Raw genomic sequence first — 27,926 nt, forward strand, 5'->3', positions numbered from 1 at the left:
TCCCCGATGGTAGAAGTTGTAGAAAAGCATTGCCAGGGTGGGATGGATCTTTGAGAATGCTGGTGGCCTTTCCTTAACAGCGGGCCTGGCAGATGGATTCTATAGATGGGACATTGGTCTTTGTGATCATCCAGGCCGAGTTCATCATGCTCTGTAATCGTCTCTGATCTTGAATGGTACAATTACTAGACCAGACAGTGACACATCCAGATAGAATGCTCTCGATGGCGCACCTATAAAAGTTGGTAAGGGTATTTGCCATCATGCCAAATTTCCTCAGGTGCTTGAGGAAGAAGAGGTGTTTTTAGATTAGATTAGACTTACAGTGTGGAAACAGGCTCTTCGGCCCAACAAGTCCACACCGACCCGCCGAAGCGCAACCCACCCATACCCCTACATTTACCCCTTACCTAACACTACGGGCAATTTAGCTTGGCCAATTCACCTGACCCGCACATCTTTGTGACTGTGGGAGGAAACCGGAGCACCCAGAGGAAACCCACGCAGACACGGGGAGAACGTGCAAAGTCCACACAGGCAGTCGCCTGAGTCGGGAATTGAACCAGGATCTACAGGCGCTGTGAGGCAGCAGTGCTAACCACTGTCCCACCGTGCCCAGTGTGTCCACATGAAGAGTCCAAGAAAGTTTGTTGTGGATGACCACTCCCAGAAGCTTGACACTCTCCACTCATTGCATCTCTGAGCAGTTAATATGTAGGGGGCATGAGTAACATCTCGCCGAAAGTCAGTAATGAGTTCCTTGGTTTTGCTGGAATTGAGAGCTAAGTTGTTCTCAGTGCATCGTTTTTCCAGATCTTCCACCTCCCATCTGTAATCTGTTTCATTGCCATCTGAGATTTGACTGACTATGGTGGTGTTATCAGCAAACTTGTAAATGGCAGTAGTCTGGTATTTGGCAACGCAGTCATGGGTATACAGTGAATACAGTAGGGTGCAGAGTACACACCTCTGGGGGGGGGGGGGGGGCTCCAGTGTTGAGTGTTTGTGAGGATGAAATATTGTCCCCAAACTTCACTGATCGTGGCCTGTGGGTCAGGAAACTGAGGATCCAATTGCAGTGAGTGGGGCTTAGTCCGAGATCATAAAGTTTAATAATCAGTCTTGAGGGGATAATAGTGTTGAAGGCTGAACTGTAGTCAATTTGTAGGATTCTTACGTAACTGTTTCTGGTGTCAAGATGTGAAAAGCAAGTGATATTGCATCTGACATGGATCTGTTGGTCCGATAGGCAAATTGGAGTGGGTCAAGAGGAGTGGGGAGGCTGGAGTTGATTAATGCCATGACCAGCCTTTCAAAGCACTTCAAGGCCACCAAAGTTAGGGCCACTGGGCGATTGTCATTGAGACATGTTGCATAGCCTTCTCAGGCACAGGGATAATGTTGGCCCTCTTGAAACAGGCAGGGACAGTGGTCTACTGCAGGGAGAGGTTGAAGATATCCAAGAAGATCTCTGCCAGTTGATCTGCACATGCCCTGAATCCATGGCCTGGTACTCCATCTGGTCCCATCGCTTTCCTTGGATTCACACGAAGGAAAACTGATCTGACCTCTGATGCAGTGACTGTTTGGATAGGTTCATCAGGGTTTGTTGGAATAGGTGTTACCTCTCTACTGAAATTCTGCTCAAAGCAAGCTTAAAAGATGTTGAGACAATCTGGGAGGAATGTGTCATCGTCTGCAATCTTGCACTGTGTTGAGCTTTGGCCACCTTGCTACAGGAAGGATGTTATTAAACTGGAAAGAGTGCAGAAGAAATTTACAAGGATGTTGCCAGGATTCAACAGTCAGAGGTAGAGGAAGAGGTGGGACAAGCTATGACCTTTTTCTTTTGAGCATAGGAGACTGAGGGGTACCTTATAGAGGTTTATAAGATCATGAGAGGCATGGATAGGGTGAATGCGCTCAGTCTTTTTTCATAGAGTTGGGGAATTGATATCTACAGGGCATCAGTTTAAGATTAGAGGGGAGAGAATAAAAGGGAACCTGAGGTGCAATGTTTTTGCACAGCGAGTGGCATGCAATTGGAATGAACTGCCAGAGGAAGTGGTTGAGGTGGGTACATTAATGACATTTAAAAGGCGTTTGGACAAATACATGGAGGGGAAAGGTCTAGAAGGATATAGGCCAAATGCAGGGAAAGCGAGTGAGCAAGTAAGGAGATTTTAGTCAGCATGGACCAGTTTCGGCCAAAGGGCTTGTCTCCATGCTGTAGGACTTTATGACTCTAAGACTCTTTATGTCACTACAACATAGTGCAAGATAACACCCTGTGACACATCCTGGAAACTCCATTCACAACATGCAACGTTTGAATAGAACGTCCCAGAAAAAAGTGACAGTGCTCATTTCTGAGCAGGTTTGAGTGATAACAAGTAGCTCACAGCAATATGTCATCTGCAATTGACATATTGCAAGATTTTTGTTCCTCTTCTAGGTTCCTAGCCAAAAACAAGATTGGCTTTACTTTCTTTCAAATGACGTTTCTGTTTAAGAAGTGTTTAGCGTGCAAATAATTTAAGGACCTTCTTTTTCTATATTTAGAGCATTGCCCATCTGTCAGTTATGTAAAGCATGATCTCAATCAGGGTCTTTTAATGATGTTGTGAATCATGACAGCAAAGCCATTGTGGTTATGCTGTCATCAGACAATATTATAGTGTCTCATTCATTCATAGACAACTGTTCTGTTTGTTAGCTTCCAATTGCCTGAAGCCTTAGGTTAATGATTTCTGGTAAGTCTGACAACAGACACATTCAAAAATGCAGCCACCCCTTGCCTTTCATAATTCCCAAAAGAAAGCTTCAGTTCTGTATTTAATGATGTTATTTGAGACAGAATATTATATCTTTAATGCTGCAGACAATGTTCTATTTGGTTCCTGTCTGTCATGTCATTGTTGGCATTTTCCATCTGAATATTATCTTCAGCTACCATGCAACATTTTCCAATTTAAAGATCCTACCACAGAACTAAAAGTGGCAGGAATAAGAAGTCAAAATTCTATGCTAATGCCATGTAGCACGAGGAGATTTTTGGAAAGCACCTTCCTGAGGTGACCTACATTTTGTACATCTGGAGTAAATGACCAGTTATTGTCTCTGCAAAGAAATGATAAATAGTTTACTTCTAAAATAGCACTTTTCTTTGAAGCAGATTAGTAATGGTGGCTGCAACTGTCTGAGTGTAGCCGATTGCTTTCTAATTTCACACTGATTGAATTCAGTGCTTCAAACTACGACACTGAATGAAAATTACTTCATTATATGAATGTACAGCCTTTTCAGTAAAATTATCTGTCAGTTTGCCTTGTAGTCTTCAATAGCCTTAACAGCTTTTAAAAATGAAATATTCATAAATCTGACACATCTGAAATAAGAATGTCGTTCGGCCATTAATCAGTCACCCACAAACGTTTATCACAAAGTTGAGAACAAAACAGCAACTCAATACTTGTTTAACTTTCTATCAACATTAACAGTTAAAGAAAAAGCAAAGTCACTCTAAAACATCATAATTATTAGATAAAGTCAATGATTGAGAAATTCAACCACACAGGGTCTTTATTTTGTGTGTTTAAATAACTTCCAAAATATCCAACTTTGGGAATTTTGAAGTGTATAGCTAGCTATATTGGTAAATGCTGAAAATGCAGAGTACAGTGACCTTGCCAACTATAGGATTTTGCCATTAACTCTTGCCACCAACTCTATGCATCTCCATGGAAACTATCTCAGTCGAATCCAAGCAATTTGCAACCTTGGTTTGTGATGATGCAGTTTGAAGCATTAGTTTGATTTCTGACCAAAACTACCTACTTCCATCTTCAAAATGATCACCAGTGTCCAATCCATCTCAGCTTTTCTGCTGCTGATACCATTGTCAATGCCTTTTTTTAAACCTCTGAACTCAACTATCCCAATGCTATCCTTGCTGCCCTCCCAGTTATTTTGGAATCTGGGGCCATCCTAAACTCAGTACAACCCATATCCAGCCCTGATCACACATCACCTTAGAGTTCCCAGATGGAGTCTCCAATAAATTAAGAATTTTCATCCTTCTTTATAAATACTTTGTTTTGACTAATCTCTGCAACCTCTTCCAAAATGTTTCTGTCTCTCTGGTCTGATCTATTGAAATCTCTGATTTCAATTACACTCCTTTACCTCCAGCTCCTTCCTAAACTGCTACGATTTGTAAGGCTGTTCCAACACTTAATTTCTCCACCTCAGATACCTTCCAGGTATATGCACGATTACAGTTTCACAATTTGCAGTGTACAAGTGCATCTCCTAGGTGATGTTTCCATATTTACCAACACCATTCTATGCATTTAGCCAGGCTATGAGACCAGTTAGAATGAGAAAGCAGATGCCCAGAATGTCTCAATCAAGATATCATCAGTTCATTCAGAAAATTCATTAAATAAAGCAGACCCTACAGCATTAAAGTTCAGTTACCACAGAAAGATCATATTGCATTTCTGTGCAAGATACTCAAGAAGCTGTCATGATGCCAGCCCTGTGCCAGTCCAGGGGCAAAGATGGCATTGTAAGGTCAAACGAGATCTCTTGCTATATCACACAAAACTCAAACTCACAGTGACTTTGCCCACCCTGAACCAGCTATTTTTCCAGTTGCAGTTTGCAGCATGGAATGCAACTTGTGGTGGATACCATCAACACTGGGTTCCATCTAATCATCAGGTAATGCCCATAGCCTCCATGTCCCCTTTCACCTCACACTAACCCAACAGTCCCTTTCCACCCATGCCCCACACCACACTTAACTTTGCCAACAACTGACGTTCCTGTCCCTAAACCTTGACATCACACCTCAAATCTGCTCACTCTGGTCCACTATACTCATCCATGCAGGCCAATAACCACCCCTCATGGAGCCCACCACACCTTCTAATGCTGTTCTGTCTTCCCTCTTTGTACCCTGAGCTTTCTCTGTCACTGTTCTTGATCCCACCTTAACTTACACTTCTGCTTGCCCCCTGCCCCGCCCCACCCCACCAATTGCCTTGATTGCCTCACCCCTTTTGGCACTGATCTTGTTTTGCCCTAAAGCAACTTGCTGCTTGCACCATACACATTGCTCAATGCACAGAGCTCCAGAATTGCATTCACTCCCAGTGGGCGGCACGGTGGCACAGTGGTTAGCACTGCTGTCTCACAGCGCCTGAGACCCGGGTTCAATTCCCGACTCAGGCGACTGACTGTGTGGAGTTTGCACATTCTCCCCGTGTCAACGTGGGTTTCCTCTGGGTGCTCCGGTTTCCTCCCACAGTCCAAAGATGTGCAGGCTAGGTAAATTGGCCATGCTAAATTGCCCGTAGTGTTAGGTTAAGGGGTAAATGTAGGGAATGGGTCTGGGTGGATTGCGCTTCGACGGGTCGGTGTGGACTTGTTGGGCCGAAGGGCCTGTTTCCACACTGTAAGTAATCTAATCTAAACCTGATTGACTTTGAAGAGTGAGATATTATTGACCAGATGCCTCACTGCTATCTTTGCAGTTCTCAATTGATTATATGCAGTTTCCTGATGGCTTGTAATAATCTGACAAATGATCATTGCCCAGCTTATCTCTGGACAGATCTCCCTGACTAGCCTGAGAAGTTGGCTGACTGTGGCCAATCCCTGGATTGTGTGTGGACAGTGCCCTTAACTGGCAGTGTGAAGAATCCCTGACTGCCAATGGGCCTCCATGACTGGATTGAGGACTAGCCTTCACTTACTTTGCAATCTGATTATTTGGTAGATTAAACATGCAGTGTGTTCACCACAATACTGAGATCCTTTAAGCTCTGCTGAAACACCAATGCACCAACAGGCATGGCATGGCAAGAAATTCAAGGCATGGATGCTGTACACCTGCAGTAGATGTTAAGTAAGCAAGCAATACGAGATCAAGCAAGCAGCCTTGAAATGAAGCCCTGTCCAATCAGACCCTGTACACAAAGTGCCCTTAAAGCAGCCATTCAATGCTAGTTGCTGGAGTAAATGGCAGGAGAAATCTCTTCACTGGGAGGTTTATAGGACACAAAGAACAAATGCTGTAGTTATTGGAGACCAATCATTTCAATCCACGACACCACTGCAGTGTAGCATGTTTAATCAAACCACCTTCAGCTGCTTTTATATTGATATTTGCACAACGTATAGCATTGTTCATGCCTCCATAGAGACTGAGCAGTCCAATAACCAAGGGCATATATTTAAAGTAGAGAGCTAAGAGGAGAGTTGAGGTGAAAACATTTTCTCAGGCTGTGATGGAAGTCTGGAACTCACCGCCTGAAATGATGGTTAAGTCAGAAGCTCTCAAAGCATTTGAACAGTATCTTGTGCAGTCAGGTCCTTGTTGACTATGTGGACATGATGGGCTGAATGGACTGAATGGCATCTTTTGATGCTGTAAACATTTATCAATTTTTAAGCTCATAAACTGAATTGTCCAGTCACATTAACATTCTGGTAACAACAGGTCACAGGCTGGGAAATCTGTGGCAAATAACTGTGATGATACTGTGGCTTTAAGGGGTATGATTTGTCCCTTTGTTATGAAGAACATTTGTGACAGAGGATCTGAGCAGTCTGCTCAAAGTCAGTAAAATAAATGGCTTGTGGTGCCTTGAGTGTTTTTAAAGTTGGAATAATTGAAGGAGCATGAATGGTTGGGGTCAATCTCCCAGTGGAGGAGGATTTTTAATTTTAGCTTTCAACAGCTGCTAGGATCTTGAAGCTGGATGTCAAAGCTTTTATTCTTCTTTCAGTTACAGCTAAAAGTTGGGGTTCTCTTCCTGCTGCTAGAATTGTATGTGAAGCAATCTAGTTTGCCAAGGGTGTGTTTATGGGATGTTACTGCATTGGAACAGCTCATTTTTAATAGTTTTTATATATATAATATATATATATATATATATACACACACACATTCACACATACACACATATACACACATATTTATTATATATAAATATACATATATTATATATAATATATATTATTTTGTTAAACATTTTGATAAAGTTACAGTTAAGCCAATTCTTGTATTTTTATCCTGTCTGTGTTTTAATTGTAGTGTAAAAATAGAGTGTGTTTTGCTTAAAGTTGAGTAGTTTGACCAATCAAATTGCATCTAAAACACAACACCTTACATTTTCCTTTAATGTACGAAACATTAGGGCTTAGGTTATCTTCATAATACATAATGACGAGCTTTGGTCTAATGCATAACAAAAATAACTTACTGACTCCCAAAGACTTTCGACCATCTGCAAGGCAAAAGTCAGGTGTGCAATGGAATAATTTCCAATTATCTGGTGAGCACAGCTCCTACACTCAAGAAACTTGACATCTTTGGGGGCAAGGTAGCTCACTTGATTACCACCTTGTTCATAAAAAAAATCACTCCCTCCACAGAATTGTAGCAGTGTGTACCAACTACCAAATGAATTATAGCTCTCACCAAGGCTCCTTCCAAATCATGACTTTTACTTCTTGAAGGACAAGAGCAGCAAGATAAATGGGAGCAGTAACACCTTCAAGGTCCCCCCAAAACCATACACAATTCTGACTTGGAATGATATCACTGTTCCATAATTGTTGCTGGGTAAAATTCCTACAACTGCCTTCTTAACAACACTGTGGATATACCTATTCTGTATGGACTGCAACAGTCCAAGAACCAGCTCACCATCACCTTCTCAAGGGTAATTAAGGTTGATCAATAAGTGCCAGCTGAGCCAACAATGCCCACTTCCCATGAAATAGAAAGGATAATGTCTGGTCAATCATAGACAATGCTCTTGGCAAATAACTGTGATTGACCAGACATTATCCTTTCTATTTCATAGGACAAATGACCCTTTGGAGATAAGGGTTACTCTCTAACTGGCTGATAACTTTCATACTGTCATAACAGTGAGATCTAGAATGGGAAGAATGAAAGCTATATGACTTCAAGACATGTCATTGTGTAACCAACCAAGATGCTGATGAGGCAATTCAGGTGCCTGGTCTGATTTGTAGGTGCATTCACTATTAGCAGCCAAGAATTCTAGATGATCATGGCTTGCTGAGTCTTCACAACATAACATGACAAAGAGGATTGGAGCAACAGCGGAGAAAGATGATCATTACTCCATATCTTTGAATTTGCAAGAGTTGAAGGAGTTGGATAAACCCAATGTAGTGAGGACAGCACAGTTCTCAGATTCCAGCGATATTCAGAATGGTGAGTTCCAAGGATGGGCAAGTGAACAAGAATGATTAGAAGAAGTATTTTGAATTCCCATTTTGATATGCCCATCCTTCATCCTCCAAGTAATCTCCGCCCTTATTTCCCTGATATCCAAGTGTCGGAGATTACCTTGATGCAAATTAATGAGATATTGAATGGCTAAATGAGGCTTTCCTCAATTCTGCTTAAGATATCAGTCTGCGTATGCAGCCAATTGGTAAGAACGAGCATGCACTTGAATGCTAGATGGTTTCAACTTCCATGCAGATGACCACTCTTTTCAAGGACAAGGACATCAGCATGAAGGCCTGTAAATCACGGCACTCCTGCTACAGATGGAGTCTTCCAATCGTTTGCATGGGAGGAAAACTTCACACTGTTCCAGAATAGAATTTATTGAAGATTTTATTGAGGTGTTGTATTTGATCCTGAGATAAGATTATGAACTTATATCCACATTATCACCGAGACTACCTATTTCCATAGCTATAACATTGCCTATTACCATCCCTGTCTCAAGTTCTGCTGCTGAGACCCTCATCAATGCCTTTATGAGCTCTAGGTTTGGCTGTAAGCACTTCTGTTTGGCCACCTGCATTCTAAGTTTCACCAGTTTGGACTTACCAAATCCTAACTTGCATCATGTCCCTTCACATATCATCCCTGTGCTCACTATCTATATTGGCTCATTTGTTAAGCAACAAATTAACATTAAGTTCTGATTGTTGCTCACAAATCCCTCAATGTCCTGCCCCACCTTTGTAATTTCCTCCAGCCTTACAGTCAGTGTTCTTGCAAATTATTTCCATCTAGGTGCAGAATGACTTCTATTATCTGCGCCAACATCAAGGTAATATGCAGATAAGTGCCACTAGTAGAACCAAAAACATAATTAATATCTTTTTAAAAAGCCATTGTAGGTATGAAACAAGTAGAAAGAATAACATCCACTCTCACCCCTGATTTTGAGACTGTTACATGTTGATCCACAAACTGCCAGATTTACTGCATTACTGCATTCAGTTCTAAATGCACTATTGTGGCACTTGAACTCCCAATGCCTAGATTTTAAGTTCAGTACTACCAGTATATTGCAGCTTGTATTTTATTCATTTCCCAGAAGGAAAGTTAAATGGATAGAGATAGTTCAAGACTAGTATCTTTATTTTCAACAGACAAGCTCAAATAAAAATAAAAAGAGGAAAGAGGTTTTTTGAATCGATTGATAATGTTAAAAAGTTAAGCTTTTTTCAGATTATTCACTGCTTCCTTGACATAAAACCACTTTTGATAATGAGAAAATAGGTTTGGGTGCTTTATTTTTATCTATTAATTTCCTGTTGTGGGGATCCTACCAATTCTTTCTCATGAGTTAGAATGAGAGCAAACTTCATTTAACCATCAGGATATGTATGGCTGTGTGACACTTGATAGATTGTTGCATACTGCATGTGTCTTTGGGGATGCTTGATTGATGTGTTATCTTTGTGTTCTCAAGAATACAATACATTATTAATAAAGCTCACTTTTAGTACTGCCTGCGTTCATTTTGATTTGACTAGAATCAGTCAGAATGATAGCAATATCTGTTTGAATCATTTTTTTCAAGAAAGGTTTAACTGTTATCTGTTCGTAAACATTGTATATTGCTTTTAAAAAAAAATCTACCCAGCCTGCTGTGCACGATGTGAAAACAAAATAGTTTCCTTTCTTGAAGCTTGTATATCAAAGCTTTTGTCATAAATGTTTTTCAAAAGATGTCAAGCTAAATTGACAGCATGTATGTGAATAACAGTAAATTAAGTAGAACAGAGGGCAAAAAGTTATAGGTGGGTGGACACTTTGAAATCTCCCCTCCCCTAAGAAAAGTTAATGATGAGCTGACAAGCCAACAACAAACCTGCTATTGTGTGCTGCAGGTACACTTTCGCCCCTGACTGTGAGAAATTACACTCTCTGGAGCTGGTGGCTAATCTAATTGAACAGAAGCTCCAGCAGTCCTGATCGTGCCAAAGCTCCATAGTGGCGATTGTGGGGACTGCAGAAAGGACAACAGAAAAGGTCTGATGAATTGTAGAATAAGGTCAGCTCGGGAGCTTTGGGCAACCACTCTTTTGGCATCTTGGATGGGATTTAAAAGACGTCCAAATATGAAAGAATGGTGTACTATTTTCTCAGGTTAGTGGTGACGTGGGGTAGTGGGAGAACAATCCTCTTTCTTTGTGCCTTTTTAAACAATGCAGAACAAAAGGGAGTCTCGCCCTCATTGTCTGTCTATGGTAACCATTTTATGGCACAGGCAATGCACTATTGGGGTCAATTGTGTTTTTAAGTTCTATTAACCCTTAAATATTTATTTATATTGTTGTTCCGGCTGCTAATTTTGTTGTCACCAATACTGTCTAATATGGGTGTGAGCTCGGGATGGGTGGGAAGGTATTGTACTGGGCTCCTGAACTATATTACATGTTCACCCCTTCGCCAAATCACATCTGGTGAGAGTATGTAATACCTCACATAGAGTTACATGAAAATATTTATCTCAGTCAATATGTTAGGGTTTCTACAGGATTGAAAGTTTGACTTTTTTGAAAATAATTAATGTGTTTGCTTGAATTGTGATGCAACGTATTAACCTTTCATCCATCATTTTCTGATTCATGAATTACATCAAAATGCCTCAACTGGCACATAAACAGAGACAGAATATTATTTGTGAAATGGGAGTGATTACTCCAAACCCCAAAATGGCTGTCAAAATGGTACACCATGAAGATGGAGGAAAATACTGTGCATGCATCACTGACATCCCCCAACCCTCCCCGGCACAGTGGTGTCAGTACCTGTGCACATGTAGACAGCATCCACAATGGCTGCTACAGGATGCTGAGTTGGTGGCAAGATTGCTGAGTGGGGGGGAGAGCTGGGAATGTTGGGAGTAAGTGGGAATTCCCCTCATTAGTGGAGTAGCTCCCCACCACCTAGGAGTCATTCACTACAGTGCGTCATAGCATCAGGCCTAGCTCAATAAATGGCTTTTCCAACAGTTACAGCTGTTAAGAAAACATGCCAGCAGTGGAAATGATGGAAACAATTAGATTTTCTAACTTATTAACATTTTCTTCCTGGGATCAAGGGAACTGCTCCTCTGGCCCCAGAAGGACAGTACAAACATCTTCTGTGCTATCACTCCCTTTCATCTGTCACAGAAGTTTGATGTGACTTTTCCTTCAGCCCCTTTCATGTGACATTGTGCTCTCACCCACTGGCCAGTTTTAGCTCCTTGCTGAATTTGGAGCTGGAAACTGTCTGGTAGTTTCTCATTCTTGGACTCATTCTGGTGAGTTCACATTATATACACAGTAATATTGTTCTTATTAGTGAACAATTCTTTGAGTTTATCATTCTTATGAAATTTCCTATTTCCTTTTCTATTATTCTCAAACTATTTTCATCCTTGGTTTGTCATCAAACCCTTTTACAATGCAAGATCCAATTTTGTTATCTGGGCCAACATGGCACCTATTGTTAAAGTTCACTTGAGATTATATCTTTAAGAAAGTTCTGGGATTTACATATGATAGAACTGAAACCAACCTGCCCATTCTAAAACATGAGAGACTTAACAAACATTTCAGGTCTTTTTCAATAGATAATTGCAGTTACATCACACTGTAACCTTTTGCTATAAATTCTGTGTCTTACGATCTTATACTCCACAACCACCTGATGAAGGGGCAGTGTTTCAAAAGCTAGTGCTTCCAAATCAATCTGTTGTGCTTTAACTTGGTGTCATGTGATTGTTAACTTTAAAGATCTAGTTTAACTTATTTTATCCAAATCTATTTTATGGTTGCATTAAATAATTTGGAGCAGAGGCAATTCAGCTTTTTGAAATGGTATTTGAAGATTACATATGGTTATCAATGTTCTGAAGGTTAAAATTTCCTACTCTAATCATTTTGGAAAGTCAACTTAAGGACTTCACATCTGACATACTCAAAACTGAGCAAAGACTGCACCTTTTTATTTCACTTCATTTTTGATTATGGACTGATTTGGGAAAGGGGCTTTAAAAAATGGTTGTCGAAAGAATTACTGCAGTTTTAAGAAACAAGTTATTGAAACTTATTGTAAGCAGTTGTTACACAGGTATTTTATTTGAGCTGTGGATAAAACTGTTTGTAGTAGGTGCAGCAGCACCAGGGGTTGTACCCAAACGGAGATTTCGTCAGCAACAAGTTATTGATTGATTTGTGGAGTTTTGACCAGTTGTGGATGTTAAAGGCCATCAGCCTGACAACAACTGTCTGATTAGCTCCTGAGTAACTGAACAGCTTATGGGTTTGAATGATACAGGCAGAAGCCTTTGGACCGCAGAATGGACAGGTTTTATGTCTAAAGCCTGAAGAAAGACAATTTATCTTCTTTAACCAATTGCTATAAGTTGCTGTTTTTAACCAACAAGTTAAACATTTTGTAATTCATGAAGCTGCCAATCTGTGTCTCCTGTGAAGAACTGAGAGAACCTGAAGGGAAAGATCAGAGAACTGGAAGAACTTGGGAAAACAAAAGGACCACTCCTTTGAATTCTGAGGACAGGTGCTTTTGTTTGTTTCCTCCATCTACTTGCCTGGATATGTTTGTGGACAGAGGGAGAATTTATAAAGGGGTCAGAGTTTTAACTAATAGAGTTACATATAGACAGTTCATAGTTATTTACTTGTGGTTAGAAGCTATGTATCTGTATTAAATAGATTAGTTAAGTACAGAAACCCTGTCCATGTTTTCTGTTAACCTAAATCTTTCCAAAGATAAATTGGTGACATTGCACTTTGATAACTTTTTAAAAATTGTGACTTCGATGGGAGTTGTGGGCCTTGATTTCCTGTGCACTACCCCAGTGAGGCAAGACAACTGCAAAAATTTAACTGATTTACATGTATGTCATTCAGGAATTTAATGGAAATTAACATAAAGTGTGAGGAGAGGCAGTTTAGATCAAGTCAAGAACACAAGTGTGGCTTTCAGAGTTTGAAAAAGTCCCCAGTTGACCTTCTCAGTCAGAGCATATTTGGCAAGGTGGCAAGAACATGGAACAAAGAACAGTACAGCACAAGACCAGGCCCTTTAGCCCACAAAGAGGTAATAGACTTGTAACTATCTATTATTCCTTACCTGTAGTGAAATGAGTGATGTCCTGAACAGTGCTGATTGGGTTGTTGTTTTTAAATGAATACAGATTAAATGGGAACAGATTGTTGTTCAACTCTTCCCAGAGATTATAATTTGGTGTTGTCCATCGTCCAGACACAACATCATAATCACGACGGCCCAAATGTAAAAGCTTTGTCAGGGGATCATAAAGTCCGCCATGAAAACCGATGATAACTTGAAAATCAGAGTTGGAGTCCTCATAAATATCTCCGTAGGGTGTGTATTGTATCTGCTTAATTAATTGCCCAGTATTACTGAACACAGCTAAGGGAGTCCCTGTGTTATCACAGGTTACGTAAAACTCTTCACCATTGCTGATCTCCATAGCAATGAGATGACCTTGAAGATCATAGTAGAGAGACGTGATTTCAGAGTTGGTATGGTTATACAAATGAGTGATTCTGGTTGGATGAATCAGGTCAGCATAAAAAAACTGCAAGCTCTGCCCAGTGTTTGATTTACTTGCTACACGTCTTCCCAATCCATCATACCGATACAGCATACTCCAACCTGCAACATTATTGTATGCTCTGTTGAGTAGACCATTGGAGTTGTAGTCAAATATAGTATCACCCCTCTGGTGGAGGAAGCCATCTTCATCCATTTTGTACTCCACTTCTCCGAGCCTGGTAATCCTATCTCGCAAGTCATACCTCAGTGGAGTTAGTTGACCACTATTTTCATAGCTCATCAGGTTAATGTTTCCATTTAAGTCATAGCTATAGCGCCATTGAGGTTTGTTGTTGATAGAAACAGTTTGCAGTTGTCCATCAGCATCATATTCATATGAGTACTTGGTAAGATTGGTATCAGTCCCCACTCTTATCTCACATACTATCATACGTCCCATGTTGTCATACTGAATAGTCATCCAATATGTAATGGATCTCAGGATCTCAAATTGGACTTCTCTCACTTGGCCATTGGTATTAAATCGCTTGGTGTGTGTCATAACAGTGGTCGTTATAATCTGGTTTAGATCATAATAGATTACACTGAACTTCCCAAATTGCTCTGTCCGCCCTGAAACATCATCATGACGATACAGATCAATGGGCAGAGGAGTTTCATTGATCATTGCTTGCATGCTCGTGATTCGAAGGTTATTATAACTGTAGTCAAAGCGAGCATTAACAAGATTGTCATCACTGAACCTGAAGATCTGTCGAGCAATAAGAGGGCCTGTTTGTCGAAAGCGGACTGTACAGGTAAATCCTTCATGTATTAACTGGATGGTTTTAATTACACCAGCTGCTTCATCATAAGTGAAGTTGACCTGAGTGGTATCATAAATAATCTCAGAAAACTTGGACAGTTTAGTGTATTTGTAGACTACCATTCGTCCAGTTCCTAAGTACAATGTTTGAAGTAAGCGCCCATCCTCAGTGTAATCCTGTATAATGGAGGCACTGTGGTCAGGTGGACTGTAGATGTTCCTATAATATCCTACAGAGCAAATGGTTTGTAAAGTATGTCGAACCATACTGGGCATGGTGACGGAGAAAAGTCTGTCAATCTGATCGAAGTCAAAAATGTACCTTCGCTGGCTGTGCAAAAGAAGTGTCACAGACTGTTGAAAAATAAAACTAAAAGTTATTTAATGGGAATTTCAGATATTCAAAACCAAACAAACCTTGAGACATTTTCGAAGAAGTAAAACAATACTTTTGGTGGAGTTAACCACAAATACGGTACTATTGTGAACCAGAAATAAGCAATGGGAAACTGCACGGTTTCCGATAAAGGGCCTTGACATCACCTGAGTTGCAAATTGTGTGAAATCAGAAACCAATGAAATTCTATGGAATTCCTGAATACATTGGACACAGATTGTAATGAATTTAATTGTTTTCACAGCTACAGCTATAGGTGTGGGCAAATAACTGCATTTAAGACACATGAGTAGAGTTTGAGCTGGGCATCAGAATTCAAGTTTCATCAGGAATGTAAATGGAATTAATTCTCCCTCCACCTCAGGTCGACACTGTACTCTCTATTTGCTCCAATGAAATTCAGCAGAAGCATGTAGAGCAAAAAATTTCTTTTTGGTCTTTCCAGACTCGCCACCAAGCTTGGCAATTTCATATCATAACATTTACCATAGTTTCTTTTGGATAGGACCGAATGGTGATCATTTAACTATTCTGAATTTACACTTCCTCAAATTCAGTTTTTTTGATTATCTACTTGCCCATAACTATCCCGTTTTGCCTTGCGCTATTCTCTTTTTTTGTTTATTAAAGTTCTCCTGCTTTCCATCCTACCATAACCATTCCCTTTTCTTCCTACCCTTCCCTTCTTTTCACTGCTTCTTTGCTTTCTTAAAACATGCTCCATCTTTGACCTCCCAGTTCTGAAGATGACAGATTATTGGCTTGAAACATTAATTTTGTCTCCCTCCAGATGCAGCCTGATTTGTTGAATAATTTTTGGTATTTTCTGATTTTATTTCAGATTTCCAGCATTTGGAATACTTTACATTTTTTTATACCTCCAAAAAGTAACACTGCAAAAATAGATAAATGCAGAGTTATCTTTCATCAGAATTGGAAGAGGTTACTGATAAACAGCTCATTTGCATAAGCAGAACCAGAGTGAATTGTTTAATGGTGAGGACACAGTGACTAAATAGCAGAAATAATAGAGTGTAAGTCAAAAGAAATTGATAATTAGATAAGAAGCACAAAAATAACCCTGGATTTTGACACCACCCTTCTTTGCCAAAGGATGTGCCAAAGTGTTTTAGAGTCCACATCGTATTTCAGGAGTGCTTCTTGTGGAAACACAGGAACACAGCAGCTAATTTATGCACAGAAAACTTGCACAGATTTCAATGTGAGATTTCTCAGACAATTTATTTCTGTGATGTAACGATCCTATCCACAAGTTATCAAATCCAACAGTGCAATGTTCATATAATACTGCACTGGAATGTTTGCCTTGATTTTTGCACTCAAGGATTTGGACTTGGACTCACTACCTTATAACTGAAGATATCCTGCCAACCGAGTCATGGCTGACAACAGAAACAACTGGAGGAATGAATGGAAAATTGGGCAGTTTTTGTCAGCTAAGGATATTAAGAAATATGGAGCCAAGGTAGAGGTTGTAATTAAGATACAGAAGAGCCATGAACTAACTGGATGGTAAAACAGACTCAAGGGCTAAATGGCATCCTCCTGTTTCTGTGTTCCTCTAATACAAATGAACAGCTTTTATAAAAGAAAGAAGAGAAGGTGGAAAAGAAAAATTATGCATCCACGAATGATAAAAGGGCGGCACGGCGGTTCAGTGGTTAGTACTGCTGCCTCACAGCACTAGGGTCCCAGGTTCAATTCCAGCTTTGGGTTACTGTGCGGAGTTTGCACATTCTCCCCGTGTCTGTGTGGGTTTCCTCTGGGTGCTCCGGTTTCCTCTCACAGTCCAAAGATGTGCAGGTCAGGTGAACTGGCTGTGCTAAATTACCCATAGTGTTAGGTACATTAGTCAGAGGAGGATGGGTTACTCTTCAGAGGGTCAGTGTGAACTTGTTGGGCCAAAGGGCCTGTTTTCACACTGTAGCGAATCTAATAATCTAAAATAAAAGCAACAAGATAAATTGTAAAGTGTTTAATTGCGGGCGGATGTTAAATGGCAAGCAACAAGAAACATTTTCTTGGCTAGCAGAGGGTACAAGAATATAATGGGAGAACGCTGTACAGAAATACAGGATCCTCACCAACTTGTAGCCTCACCGTTTGCATTTCATCGACTTTGGAACAACAGAAACTGCTTTTCTAGCACTAATGTCACATCAAGTGCCATCTAGCCATTAGCATCCACTTCAAGGTGACCAGGGTTGTTGGGAGGCAGCAGTATGTAAGTTGGGCTATAGGTGTTGAGGGAAAAGGTGTGGAGAGAACAAGTGAGAGGGTGGGGGTTGGGGATGGAATCTGCAGTGTCTGGGGTGGAGGTAGAATGCAGGAATTTTGAATGGAATGAAGAGTATGAGGTTGTTGGTGGTTGGATTTGGTGGTGAACATTTGGGATGGTCAGCTTTGCCAGGAAATGGACTAAACACAGATCTGTGACGGGAGTGATGGTGATTAGTGCTTGAGCTAAGGCTGAGTGTAACAAGTGTAGCAAGTCACAGGGACAGTGAGCTAAGCTGAGGGTGGCGAAGGGTGCTGGAATGCTTTGTTATGATCTAAAGGGATATGCTCCTGAACAGGCTTGACTTCTGCGAACAATAGCTCCAAATAAATATGGTAACAATGTGTATAACTAGCAGGCAAACAACCAATCTTACGCACTGGCAGATTTCAGAGGACCATTAGCAAGGGTTAAAAATGTGGTGCTGAAGAAGCCCAGCAGGTCGAGCAGCATGAGAGGAGCAGGAGAATTGACATTTCAAGCATAGGCCCTTCATCAGGAAAGGGTTTCCCAGTGCAGATTAGTATTTACGTTGGTTCCCCGGAAGTTCTGATCAATTATGAGTCTCAACACCAAGAAACCACTTAGTGCTTGTTTTTTATGGGACAGGAAATCTGGACCATAATGTCTAAGATGTCGTGCCCAGAACTTCAGATGTGGTCTAACCAGAACTTTATTTGACAGTAGCAGAACATCCTCTTCATTATAATCTAGCTCAAAGGCTCACTGAAATTTCATTAACCCTCCACAATGACACTGTAGCTGACTTCTTTAGTTTACAGACCTATTTACATGCATCCCTAAATTGTCTGGATCTACTCTGTTCCTAGATTTTCATCATTTAAAAAAAACACATAAATCCTTTTCTCATCCAAAATTGATGACCTCACAGTTATCTGTGCACTGATTTTCACTTACTTTGTCTATCAATGGTTCTTTTTAATTCTTTGTTCCCACTAGCATTGCTTATTGTACCACCAAACTTGGAGTCATTGGCAAACTTGAATCTCTGTCTCTCCATCACATTACTGAACAGAAGAAGCTCCATCACTAATTCCTGGAGCAAGACATTTCCAAAAATTTGAACACAATCTTATTACTTCTACTTTCTGTTTTTAATTGAGTACCTAATCACCCAACTAGGTTTTGATTTCAGGTTAACTGTGGGTTTGGTAAAGAGTACACATCTGAAACATGAGCTTCCCTGTTCTACTTCCAGAGTGCTACTTCACCTGCTGAATCTTTTAAGCATTTACTGTTTGATAAGGTTGCAACTGATACAGGCCCCATATCTCAGGAAGGATGTGTTAGCATTGGTCAGGGTCCAGAGGAGGTTTACAAGAATGATCCCAGGGATAAAGGGCTTGTCATATGAGGAGGGGTTGAGGACTCTAAGTCTGTACTCAATGGAGTTTAGAAGGATGAGGGAGTATCTCATGGAAATTTACAGAATATAGAGAGGCCTCCATAGAGTGGATGTAGAGAAGATGTTTCCATTAATAGGAGAGACTAGGACCAGAGGACATCATCATCTGAAGAGCCTCAGATAAAGGGATAACCCAAAGAACTGGGGTGAGGAGGAATTTCTTCAGCAAGAAGATGGTTAATTAGTAGAACTCATAGCTGCAGAAGGCTGCAGAGGCTATGTCGTTTAAATAGAGTTAGATAGGTTCTTGATGAGTAAGAGGATCAGGGATTATGGGGTGAAGGCAGGGGGATGGGGTTGAGAAACATATCAGCCATGATTAAATGGTGGAGCACACTCGATGGACTTAATGGTCTAATTCTGCTCCTATATCTTATGGTCTTCTGACGGAACAGGCAGGCATCCTGCATGCAGATTTTAGGGCACGCAAATCTTTAATCCACTAGAAGGTGTTTCATGACGGCGACCAATTTGCTCTCTGATTTTCTCCCCCTCTTTTTCTGACAAAAACATATTACTCATGTCTAGTGCTTTCCCCACTGCTTTAGTTGTGTCCGGTAATTTATCTGCTCCATTTCACATTTGAACTGGGGTCTACTTCATAAGCTATCTTGACATTCAATAAAACTGATTGAGCAGAACAGGTCCTTTAAAATGTTGAAACTGCACATGTCATGTGAATGCACCAATGGAGGAACCATAAAACAGGGCCTTGAGTGATTAATTTGGAAGGCAGGCATGGTAAAATGATAAAGTGATGGTGGTGCAAAGTAGAAGTAAGTGTAAATTGTGAAGATGAATGATCTTATGAGACAAGAAATAAAAGTAAAATTTGGGCCTAGAGGAAATATAAAACGTACAGAGAGGCGGAGGAAAGCTTGGAAGAGCTGGCAAAGGGAAGGCTCCTGTGGAGTAGGAATATGGTGGAAGAAAGGCAAATAGACCCAGGGGTATGGACCTACTGCCAACTCACTCTGCTTGTCCTTTGTCTTTTCAGCTATTGATACATGCTGTGCAGTTCTAGTGATTAATATTTCTCTTTTAGCTTTTCAGTGCTCAGACGTCTTTTTTTGGTCTTTATTACCTTACTCTGTTAAGCTGAATTGAGGTGTATTTGAAAATATAAATCAATCATTTCAATAGTATGAAAGTTTGCTTGTATTGTATGTGTAGATTGGTGTATATGTACATTAGGTAGAATTAAAAATTCATGCATGTTATCTTTAATAAAAATTATACATATGCATTACATTCAGTAAAATGAAATCTATTTTAATTAGCCAAATTTGCATTAACAAATTTTAATGAGAAAAATGAATACATTATCTGTATTATAAAGTGCCAACTTAATTTTTTTGAATTACTAGGAGTATAATTTTTAATTAACAAGTTACCCATGCATTTTAGTATAATTATTGTGTAATTTCTTTCAGCATGATGAATATAACCTCCAGATCTTTGTGCATTTTTTCTATTGTGCTGAGAAAATGATACAAACGACCATATATCACAATGTTCTGAACAATGCGTTATCTGTGTCAGAACTCTTTAAGCCAACAAATGCTACAATACTTTTCTTGATGGTTTCATGAGAAAATGCAATTCTCATTGTGGAGCTGAGACAGCAACAATAAAATAAAGCCTGTGATTCAGGACTGTTTTGTTGTTTAATTGACTTCTAAACTGGGATAGCAGGGTGTCACTTTTAACTTCTATTTTAATGACACTTGGCCTGCATATATCTGGAAAAATTGAAGAGGCAAACTCAGTCAAGGGTGGTCATTGTACGGTTGCTTTGTTTTTCAAAACTGTGGAGGCATAAATTTCATCCCTGCCTGCACCGGTTTGGTGGGTGACCTGAGCTACAGCTACCTCCAGCAAGGTACACATACACCCTTTTGACCAGGATTCTCTGTCCAACTGCTAGCAGAAGTCTGTGAGTTGATGCAGCCAAATTGACTACTATCTCACCAGGATACATAATTTGGAGCACACTGCCCAGAAAAATGAAATAACTCTTCACAGTTATTCAGCTGCAAGAGGGGCTGATCACAAGCATCAATTAAAAGATCACGTGTGGCATGGTGGCTCCATGGTTAGCACTGCTACCTCACAGTGCCAGGGACCTGGATTGGATTGCCTGTCTGTGTGGAGTTTGCACATTCTCCCCGTGCCTGCATGGATTTCTCTGGATGCTCTGGTTTCCTGTCTCAGTCCAAAAATGTGCAAGTTAAGTGGATTGGCCACGCTAAATTGCCTGTAGTTCCCATGGATGTGCAGGCTAGATGGATTAGCTGTGGGAGATGCAGGGTTACAGGGATAGGGCAAGTGGGTGAGGTGCTCTTCAGATGGTTGGTGTGGACTTATTGGGCCGAATGGCCTGCTTTCACATGAAAGGGACTCATAGAACATAGAATAATACAGCACAGAGCAGGCTCTTTGACCCTTGATGTTGCGCCGACCTGTGAATTAATCTAAACCTGTCACCCTACACTGTCCCAACATCATCCATATGCTTATCCAAGGAATGTTTAAATGTCCCTAATGTGGTTGAGTTAACTATTTTGGCAGGCAGAGCATTCTGAGTGAGGAACCTACCTCTAACATTTGTCTTAAATCTATCACACCTCAATTTGAAGCTATGTCCCCTCGTACAAGCTGATGTCATCATCCTCGGAAAACGACACTCACTGTCCAACCTATCTAATCCTCTGATCACCTTGTATGTCTCTATTAAATCGCCTCTTAGCCATCTTCTCTCCAATGAGCACAGACTCAAGTCACTCAGCCGTTGCTCATAAGACCTTCGCTTCAGACCAGGCAATGGCCTAGTATATCTCCAATGTATCTTTTCCAATGCTTCCATATCATTCCTGTAATCTGGCGACCAGAATTGAAGACAATACTCCAAGTGAGGCAGCACTAGCATTTTGTACAGTTGCAGCATGACATCACTGGTTTGGAATTCAATCCCTCTACTAATAAAACCTAATACACTGTATGACTTCTTAACAGCACCATCAACCGTGCTGGCAACTTTCAGGGATCTATGTTCGTGGACACCAAGATCCTTCTGTACATTCACACTGCCAAGAATCTTTCAATTGACCCAATATTCTGCCTTCCTGTTATTCTTCCCAAAATGAGTCACCTTACATTTATCTGCATTGAACTCCATTTGCCACCTTTCAGCCCAGTTCTGCAGATTATCCAAGTCTCCCTGCAACCTGCAACATTCTTTCAAACTGTCCACCACCCCACTGATTTTAGTATCATCTGCAAACTTACTAACCCATCCACTAATGACTGCATCCAAGTCGTTAATAAAAATGACAAACAGCAATGGTCCCAAAACAGATCCTTGTAGTACACCATTAGTAACTGGACTCCAGGGTGAATATTTTCCATCAAACACCACTCATTGCCTTCCTACAGAAAGCCAGTTTCTAATTCAAACTGCTAAATCACCTTCAGTCCCATGCCTCCACATTTTCACCAGTAGCCTATCATGTGGAAGCTTATCAAAGGCTTTGCTGAAGTCCGTATGCACCACGCCAACTGCCCTAACCTCATCCACATGCTTGGTCACCTTTTCAAAAAAATCAATGAGGTTTGTAAGGCATGACCTGCTCTTGACGAATCCATATTGACTATTTCCAGTCAAATAGTTGCTTGCTAGATGATTACAAAACCTATCTCTTATAATCCTTTTCAAAACTTTTCCAACAATAAACATAAGGCTCACTGGTCTATAATTCCCTGGGTTATCTCTACTGCCCTTCTTGAACAAAGACACAACATTTGCAATCCTGCAGACTTCTGGTACTAAACCTGTAGACAATTACGGCTCAAAGACCAAGGCCAAAGGCTCAGCCATCTACTTCCTAGCTACCCACAGAATTCTTGGAAAAATCCCAGGGGACTTACCTGCTTTCACACCTCCTGGAATTGATAACACCACCTCCTTACTAACCTCAAACCTTTCAAGTCTAATAGCCTGATGGAGCTAATAACACAAAAGGGACTCTATGATACTTCTTTGATAGCAGGCAGCCAAGTTGTATCAAAAGCACTTTTTAAGAACTCCTGCTATTGCAAGGTGAATGCAGGAACTCCAGAGAGCCTGTGGTAACTTATACTTTTGCTAGGGACTGTTGTTGCATCCTCATATTGAGTTCAGACATCACTTGATTCCTGACCATTCCCATTTCTAACTTTCCAGTGTTCTGTTGATGGTACTCCACATGGTTGAAGCTCTCTGGAGGAAATGAATGAGCCTGAGGTTATAACAACAGTGTCTGGTGATGACACAAAGTGAGAAGGGATGGCCTGAGGTCACACTGTCGAAGGACTAACTTGACAGGCTTCTGGAGGCATCGCTCAAGGGAGATACTAATCCTGATACCAATCTCTACAATACATCAAAGAATTACCAGCTTTTAACTTTACAAACAACTGGTCACAATTATTACTGGAATGCATATTAGTGATAGTTTCAATAGTTTTTAAAAGACCTTAACTGTGAGAGTTGTACATAGAATTGTATCCAGGTTTAGATGTGATCCTTATCTTTGGTTCAAGTAATTTTATTTTCACTAATGATTGAGTCTAATAATTAAAGTTGAAAAATTTAATTTTGAAATTTGTCCTTTAAATTTGAGACAAAGCAATTATTAGATTTGAAAACCAGAGTCAATTTTTGTTTAATATGTTATGATTTATATTTTTTTGATATAATTGCATGTTGAAGTTTGAATGTGTGGCACAATGTGCTTAATGAGTTATTATGCAAAGTACAAAGCGCTATTTTTACATGCCGGGTGTGTTAAGTGATCGAGTTGAACTGCAGAAAGTAGCACATGATATTCTGTCACACATTTTGCAACTAACAAATAGGCTTCCTGTCAGTTAAACACAGAACAGGAATTGAACATATGAGTAAAGCTGTGGTTTAACCACCAAGCTAGGTGCAAGTGGAATACAGGTGAAAGTCTTGGACAATGAAATGCTAAATTAGTAATGACAATGGAAATAAGCCTCACCGTTACAATACTGGAAGCATTTATAATACTCCAATTGTCTGCTATGCTGTGGGCACTCTGCGTATATAACCAGGTTGTACAGTGCAACTGTAGCTGAATTATCAATTTCTTTCCCGAAGGTGCAAATTCAAAATCAGTTCCTTTTTGATTACTTTCTTAACTATTTAATATAGCTTAACAATCTTAGTTCACTGATGTTGCTAAAGGCATTGATGTCCAGAATTTTCTTAGACTGAACTAGCAAGTGACTTTTTCTATAAAAAAAGTCCAGAAAGTTCTTACCTTTTCTGAGTAAGTGTAGCTCCATATTTTCCCATCTGCCAGTACTCTGGATATGATCTTGCCACTTTGATCATATTCCATTCGTTCAACCCAAGTTCCCCGCTGAATGCCTGTCAGCAGTCCCACTGGGGAATAGGTGACATTGACCTCATTGAACTTGTTACTGGGTGCCCAAAGAATTGGGCGTCCAGATTGGTCATACTGAATTTTGAGAGTAAACTTTCGATGGTCATCATAGATCTTTCCAATTCTGGTGCGACGGTCAAAGTCTATGGACAGCAGGTTTCTGTTATGAGCCTAATGATAAACCAAATCTGAATCAGCATCACCAACAAGTTTATTGCCTTGAACTTTTAAAATAAAATTCCAGTTAAACTCTGACCATAACAAATTTCATCATCTTTCATTAAGAAAGATCATTTTCAAAAATATTTTCTTCTGATTACAATTTATAATTAAATTGTAATTTCTTTTCTGTAGCGTTTTCCATGACGAACTTGCAAATCTTAGCAATGATGAGATTACAATTCTAACATTCCAAGAAACAACTTACATGAACGTAATGTCTTTAAGACAATCAACTGTCACAAAACTTCATAGGTTGACTTAAATTATAGAAAAGGTTGCCCATGGATAATTGTAGATTTTATGCTTATGTTTGAAAATGGCATTTTGAGCTCTGCTCCATTATGATCATGTGGCACGGTGGCTCAGTGGTTAGTACTGCTGCCTCACAGCACCAGGGACCTCGGTTTGATTCCCACGTTAGGCACTGTTCTGGGTGAGTCACTCTTTGGAGAGTCAGTGTGGACTGGTTGAGCCAAAGGTTCTGTTTCCATACTGTAGAGAATCTAATCTAATAATGTGATATTCATTCATTTAAATAAAAATTAAAATCACTCCGGGCTTCGTAAAACCAATGGAAGGAATAAAAAGGAAAGAAGGAATTGTGTTTTTACATTGTTTTTCACAATCTTAGGATGTCCCAAAAACGCTTTACAACTAGGTCATAAAGTGCTTTTGAGAGGTAGCCACTGTTGTAATATATAACTATTTTGCTTCAGGCATGATAGTCTAATGTATCATTTGAATTGCTGAATTTGAATGTTACTAATTCCTGATCTCGGTAACTACTTTTCTCAAGATCTATAATCCTGTGGGAATTCATTTTGTTTTGATATATGAATCATATTATAAAGCAGAAAGAGGCATAAGTCGCAAAAAGCACAATAAATCATTTCATTGGTTATTCTTAACATTTTTTTCATGTATCCCATGTGTTTCAATGCAAATTTGCAGAATTTAACTGGCTTATGGGATATATTGAATTTATTTAATATTTCTTTCATAAAATAAAATGACTATCCTCAAGACAAAAAAAATGAAATGCAGAATGTTGTGTTAATGTTTGGAAAAGAAGTATCAAATTTTGTATTCCAAAATGACATGGCACAGTGGATCAATGGTTAGTTGCTATCTCACAGTGCTAGGGACCTGGGTTTGATTCCAGCTTCAGGTGACTGCATAGCATTTGCACTCTCCCCATGTCTGCATGGATTCCACCGGGTGCTCTTGTTTCCTCCCACAGTCCAAAGATGTGCAGGTTAGGTGGATTGGCCATGCTAAGTTGCCTTGTAGTATCCAGAGATGTGCTGGTTAGATTAACCGTGGTGAATATAAGATGTTGGGCTGGGTCTGTGCGGGATGCTCTTTGAAGGGTTGGTATGAACTTGCTGGGCCAAATGGCCTCTCTCTGCACTGGAGGGATTCTATGATTCCAAAGCAGGAGCTACTTTCCACATACTTCTCTCTCTATTTGTATCTTTCGGCAATTTTTAAAAATTTATTTAATCTTGCCTCAGACAAAATAATTCTACAAGCTTTTAAATATATTATTGAACCTTCGAGGCTTACAGCACAGAGGGTTTTGTTAATCAGTTTAGTATTCTGTGCTAGCTTACTCTGAGAGCAATTCAAAACTAATTCAGCTATCTTGCTTTCACCTTAGAACTCTGTATCATTTTCTGCTGCAAATGTTTATCCAAGTTTCCTTTGAAAAGTATCGTCTCAATCGTTGCTTGTGGCAAACCATTTCCTGCTCTCACAATCATGTGTATAACAACATTTCTCTGAACCTCTCTTCTCACTTTTGGTAATAATTATAAGTTTTAAAGGGGTTATTACTGATCTCCATCTTGAGGAAATAGTCTTTCTCCAACTACAAAAAAACTTCTGTAAATCTCCTCAGCCTTCGAATGTTAAACATTTCTAATTTCTTAAATCTCTACATAGCTGGTTTAATCCTGGTGAATCTACTTTATGCACCTTATACCTTTAATGTTCTTTCTATAAGAAGGTGCTCATAAGATTCGCACTGTGGTTAAGCAAATGTTTACATTACTTATCCAATCTTGTATTCTATGACCCATTTATAAAATGTATTATATGTTGTGACATTTCCTTTATGTTTTTTGGCTGTTTAATGCCATACTTGCAGAGAATTTAAATTCTTAGGTCTGTCCGTTCAATGTCTTTCAGCCTGTCTGTAATCTTCCCTACCTACATAATAAAATGTACATTAAATTGCATCTGGCATCTGCATCCCCAAATCAATCTATGCTTTCATGAAGTGTAACTGTCCAACTTGATGCATTCCATTGTCTTGCCAATAAGTCTTGAAATGTTCCTGCTTATGCGCAAGTTCATATATCAAAAATGCCAATAAAAATGAATTCAGCACTGACCACATCATACATCACTTGCACTCTTTATCCAATTTGAACTTTGTTTATTTATCAAAGTCTTTATTTTATGTTTCTCAACCATCCTTCTATTCATGTTGTTATGTACGTTTGCATGAATATTTCTAACAAGCCTCTTGTGAAAGATCTAATGCATGCCTTCAGAAGATCTACATACACTAGATTACTTTTTTGTATCCAATTGACTGCTTTTTTAAAGGTCTGTTAAATTTGCCAAACTAGCCAGTCGTGCACTCATCCTTTTTCAATAAATTTGCATTATCTATTTTCTAGTCTCATCACATTAATAGCATATTCCAGGAGGACGAAAATTGGACACATAGATCCCTTTTTATCGGTTATGGCATTTGGGCATCACTGCCAAGTCTGGCATTTATTATTCCTCTTTAATAGCCCTTAAGAAGCTAGTAGATGTGAGCTGCCTTCTCGAACTACTACAATCCATCTGGTTTATGTGCATTCACAGTACTATTTGACTTTCAGGGTTTTGATCCATTGACAATAAAGGAATGGTGATATATTTCCATATCTGCTTAGGGTGTATGCATTGGTGGAGGTCATGTTTGGAATCTGCTGTCAAAAGATACTTATATGCAGAGTGCAGCTTTTAGATGGTAGATACTGTTGCATGGTAAGGCATTGGTACTGGGGGAGGCATTATCCATCAGCAGGATGCAGAGTCTGCTATCTCCTCTACTTTCAAAAGCCTGAGTACACACTAACAGAAGCAAACATATTTGTTTTCAATTCAGTAAATTCCTTTGTTTAATTATCTCTAACTATTGCTCTGCATAACCTTTGAAAAAAAATTGATGTGATTTACTGGTACAGTGTCTCCTCCAAACTTTAATCTTCAAACTAAGTCTCTCTTCATCATTGATCAACCCAACCCTTCATAAAGCCCAACCCAATCCTACTATTTTAATAATTATGATTAGATTAGATTACATACAGTGTGGAAACAGGCCTTTTGGCCCAACAAGTCCACACCGACCCTCCGAAGAGCAATTTACCCAGAC

General features: G+C 39.8%; 1 protein-coding gene across 3 annotated transcripts in view; it reads right to left on the reverse strand.

Annotated features, from left to right (window-relative positions):
- tenm1 (teneurin transmembrane protein 1) overlaps positions 1 to 27,926 on the reverse strand; it is an 833,960-nt gene that overhangs the window by 13,407 nt on the left and 792,627 nt on the right. For all 3 annotated transcript variants that reach the window (XM_060832118.1, XM_060832119.1, XM_060832117.1), the window contains 2 exons: positions 24,146 to 24,442; positions 13,445 to 15,053 (listed from right to left, as the gene is read on the reverse strand). In XM_060832118.1, coding sequence (XP_060688101.1) covers positions 13,445 to 15,053; positions 24,146 to 24,442 — 1,906 coding nt within the window. The remainder of the gene's footprint in view (positions 1 to 13,444; positions 15,054 to 24,145; positions 24,443 to 27,926) is intronic.

Source organism: Hemiscyllium ocellatum, chromosome 11 (assembly GCF_020745735.1).
Source record: "Hemiscyllium ocellatum isolate sHemOce1 chromosome 11, sHemOce1.pat.X.cur, whole genome shotgun sequence".
Lineage (NCBI taxonomy): Eukaryota > Metazoa > Chordata > Chondrichthyes > Orectolobiformes > Hemiscylliidae > Hemiscyllium > Hemiscyllium ocellatum.